Genomic DNA, 4,163 nt, shown 5'->3' on the forward strand with positions numbered 1-4,163 from the left:
TTAACATAATAATAGTATTAATAATAGTGATAGTTCTACTCATATTAGTAATATCAGCTCGTAAAATAGGCTACTACCAAATACACCTTTAAAATTAAACTTTTTCAAATGGCTGAGATAAATATATCATGTCATGAGTTAGATAAGAAGATTGATACCACTCTTGTGTTTGTCTGACATGAAGCCACAGCTGGTAACTGGTAAGCTTCATGGAAAGAGATAAAACAGTTAGGCTGCAACAGAATCCACACATACGGCCACTTATAAAACACATCGTAACTTGTTTGCTTGACAACGTGTGGTTTAAAAGGCCAAAATAAGGCCTGACAGCCTCATAGTGTGCCAAACTCATCTAGCTGTATAATATATACAGTATATACATAAGAGTTGTACATAACAGTTGCATTGAGCTGCTCATATAACTTTTGTCAAGAAGGCAAAAATGTCCCCAAATTTTCAACTATTCTTTTTCAAGTTTTTCTTTTTCTTTTATATGTGTCAACTCCAAAGCTGCTGCCATCAACAATAAATTAAATGTAAATGAATGAACTAAGTTTGAAGGTGGGCTACAGTACTATTAGTTGCACCTTCACCATTAATGTCATAAAAGGATCAGAGGACACGGTGGAGCTAGCTCAGCTCAGTCCCCTTCAGTATCCGTGTACCCACAGCACCTGAGCCTCTCAGTCTATTCTTAATCACTGCAGCATCTATTTTCAGCCCTGGCCTTAATCTCAGGGTTTATGTTGGGCTGTGTTGCCAAAGAAATGTGCTTCAAATAGCACATTAGCAGGCAGTCTGAGTGTACACCATTTTACAGTGTGTCCCTGAGGTCAGCTCTCAGTGGATCTGGGTCTGAAGTTACAGTCTTAGTGAGCAAGGAGAGCTGTAGTGCTCCGGACATAAAGAGCAGTGTTAATGTACATTTCTACAATTCAATTCATTAAAATCTGTACGTACCCAGACATACATCACACTTTAATGAGGAGGAATTGTCACGATGACATATTACCATTGGGGTTCTATTTTACATTACATTTTGTAGATAGTGGAGGTAGGAGGTGAGAATTAAAAAGGGATTAACAGGAATTATGCCACGAACCTTCAGGTCTGCTCATTTCAAAATGTAACTCTGTAAACTGTGATAAATAAAACATACTGAGGGTGATGGCTAGAGTCTATCTGGTTACAACTCGTTTTACAGTGCAGTGTTGAAACTCTCTCACGTGATGATAAATTACAATTCCAATGACACTCATGACAAGTTTACATTGTTTCCTGAAACTGACACCGCAAAGTGAGAGATGAGATAAGTAGTGAAGAATGTTTGTTTGGTGGCAGGATTAGTATCAAGCGGTATTCCCGAAACATATGATAGTCATACATTGAGGTTATTCCTAAAAAAACTTGTTTTTTGCAGTGGAGCAGCAGTACTAACAACTGCACACTGTCAATAAACTGAGCCAACTTCAACACAGACATGAACTCAGAATCCCACACACTCACTTCTTTATCAGGAACAGTGTGACCTAATGGATGACGCTGAGTTGAATATCAAAACTAACAGTCATATAATTTCCTGATAATCCTAATCTGCTGGAAATACTCCACTATTCCCTGAATATTACACGTTAGGATACATAATAATTCATACTTTCTGTAACATTCAACAGCATTTTTACTGTTTTATGTTTATCCTTATACATTAAATCTTGACTGGGATTTTTTTACTGTAAAACACAGAGACCTTGCAAAGTCACTATTAAGAAAACAGTTTATTGTCCTGTTTGTTTCAACAAAGGACATTCATAGATTGACATTTTTAACCACTACCTCCACAAATCAATACAAGTAGATTTCCACTTGTCAATTGTGCAGCCACTAGCTGTCTGGATGTGGCTTAATGACATTTCCATGTCGATAACCCGCTCACTGATGGTCTTGTCACCCCCCTGACCTGTTTGCCTCCTGTTGCACAGCACATCCCAACCTACATCCACCATCACAGCCAGACTTTCCCTCTGTGCTCAGCTATATTTAGCTCTGTTAGCCCAGTCTGGCTAATGCAGTATAAAAGCTCCCGTGACCTGGCTTATCGTCCAGCAGCATTTCTAGATCCACACCTCCGTGTTCTGTACATGTTGAGAGCCTCAGCAGAAACACAGAGGAAACCCACAGACTGGTAGCATCCTGGGCGAAAACAGAGAGCAGAAAGAGGGAGCTCTGGCAGAAACACAGGACAAGAATCACAGAGACATCCCAGGTGAGTGTGCATTTGGATGGATGAACTTTAAGTATATTAAAACTGAATAGGTTGACTTGATTCTACCATCGCCAGAACCAGTACAAACAGAATGAATAATTAGTCATTGGCAATAATAAGAATGCTAATACTAGATACAATAAAATGCTTTGTTTGTTCAGGTCTGAATGTTCCTAATCCTTCACTAAGGGAAGAGGGTGATTTCTAATCCGGGTTTATAAGAGAAACTTCTTGGTCATCTAAAGAAAACTTTTACAAGGCATAATTGAAAAACATACACTTTATTATGTTATTGGGGGTGTTGGAGGGATACGGAGGTGGTGGAATGGAAAGTATGAGGAAACTCTTTTAAAACACTGGCTATGGCCCTTTTCTGTCTGTAAAAATTGTGACATGTAGCCAAACAAAAGGAACTTCCCAAAGATATTTAAACCTGTTTAAATTTCACAATTAAAATATCCAAACTTGAAATTTATTTGAAACAATATTATATTTATTTGAATTATATATATGTTATTGTACACTCATACAGGGTTTATAATATTAGTATATTTAGAAATTGGGATTCACTTTTTAAGTCAACATTACAAATTTTAAGATGGCATTCTTTAACAAAATCATCTATAGTTATATTACGAAATGCTTTGTCCTAAACTTGACCAGTTGACCTTTTACACAATTAAAGTGAATCTACTCAGGAAATCCTTTTGATATGCTCCGATCACAATACAACAATACAACATTAAAGGGCGTGCCTTCTTATACAGGATGAAGCCCAGATGCCTCCTCTCCACGGTGGACAGACTTCCTACCATCAATGAGATGCAAGAGAGCGACTCAGGGGACAGAGACCCACACTGCTCCGCCCACACCATGGAGGAGTACGTGGACTCCATCAAAGAGCTCTCTCAGCCTGCTCCCTTTCCTCTCCACGGGCCCCTGAGAGGTCACCGCCGCTGGACGGTGCGCACATGTGCCACAGTTACACCTGTGGCTCCGTCTGGATTTTTCAATTCCGTCATGACCTACGCACCCTGGATTCCAATTGACATATCAGATGTGTCACTGACCTTATCCGACCAATCAAACTTTGACACATCAGCACGTTTTAACTGCAACCTGCTGGACAGGTTGGCTGCAGAGTCCCTGTTTGCAGGCCTGGTGTGAGCCAGAGAGGTGGGATTAATAGGTCAAGAGATTACCTCCTCTACTGGATTTACTCAGTTATCCCTGCAGCATGGTTTGACATCAGCTCCGTGTTGGATGATTCATTTATGTGTGAGAAGTAATTGAGTACAGACACTCTCCAAAAGTGATATGCATTCCCTTTGAAGTGCTAAATGAGTGCAACACATGAAACAAAAGATGAAAAGGGAGAAATATCAAGGGCAGAACAAATGAGCAGAGCCAGCCCGAGGCGTGAATGAACATAGGGCCCCTAGCCACCAGGGGGCCCCCGCACAAACTGAAAATGTGAACTCTCTTCCGTTTTACTCTGTGTCTTAAATATTTTAAGATACACTCCCTGTTTTTGCTATCACACTCTTCTGAGGGCCTCAAATATGGAAGATTTAGAATGTCTAAGTAGAAAAAAACAAGTGGTAGCCTGGGGCCCTTTATCTATCAGGGGGCCTTGGAAAACAAACTCTCATAGGGGTTTAGAACTTGATTTAAATATTCAAAGACACATTTGCAATCAGTCTCTTGGAGAAAAGAGGATTTTAAATGTCTATATAAAAGCAAATACATAAAATGGGTATTCTGGGCCCCTCAGACATCAAGGAGGCCTTGAACCAACAGAAAATATTAAGTTTAGGTCCTGGATTTAAATATCTAAATACACACTAACTGCTTTTTGGTACCAAACACTTTTAAGGCCCCTTCTAGGGGAAGATTTAAA

At 39.6% G+C, this 4,163-nt stretch overlaps 1 protein-coding gene across 1 annotated transcript; it reads left to right on the forward strand.

Moving 5' to 3' along the window:
• Positions 1-2,175: 2,175 nt before the first annotated feature.
• On the forward strand, positions 2,176-3,823 carry si:ch73-6k14.2. The gene is made up of 2 exons (XM_034595700.1): positions 2,176-2,263; positions 3,031-3,823. Exon 2 carries the CDS (start codon positions 3,032-3,034, stop codon positions 3,428-3,430), a length of 399 nt encoding a protein of 132 aa, XP_034451591.1. The 5' UTR covers positions 2,176-2,263; position 3,031; the 3' UTR covers positions 3,431-3,823.
• The last annotated feature ends 340 nt before the right edge of the window (positions 3,824-4,163 follow it).

This window comes from Hippoglossus hippoglossus, chromosome 1 (genome assembly GCF_009819705.1).
Source record: "Hippoglossus hippoglossus isolate fHipHip1 chromosome 1, fHipHip1.pri, whole genome shotgun sequence".
Classification (NCBI taxonomy): domain Eukaryota; kingdom Metazoa; phylum Chordata; class Actinopteri; order Pleuronectiformes; family Pleuronectidae; genus Hippoglossus; species Hippoglossus hippoglossus.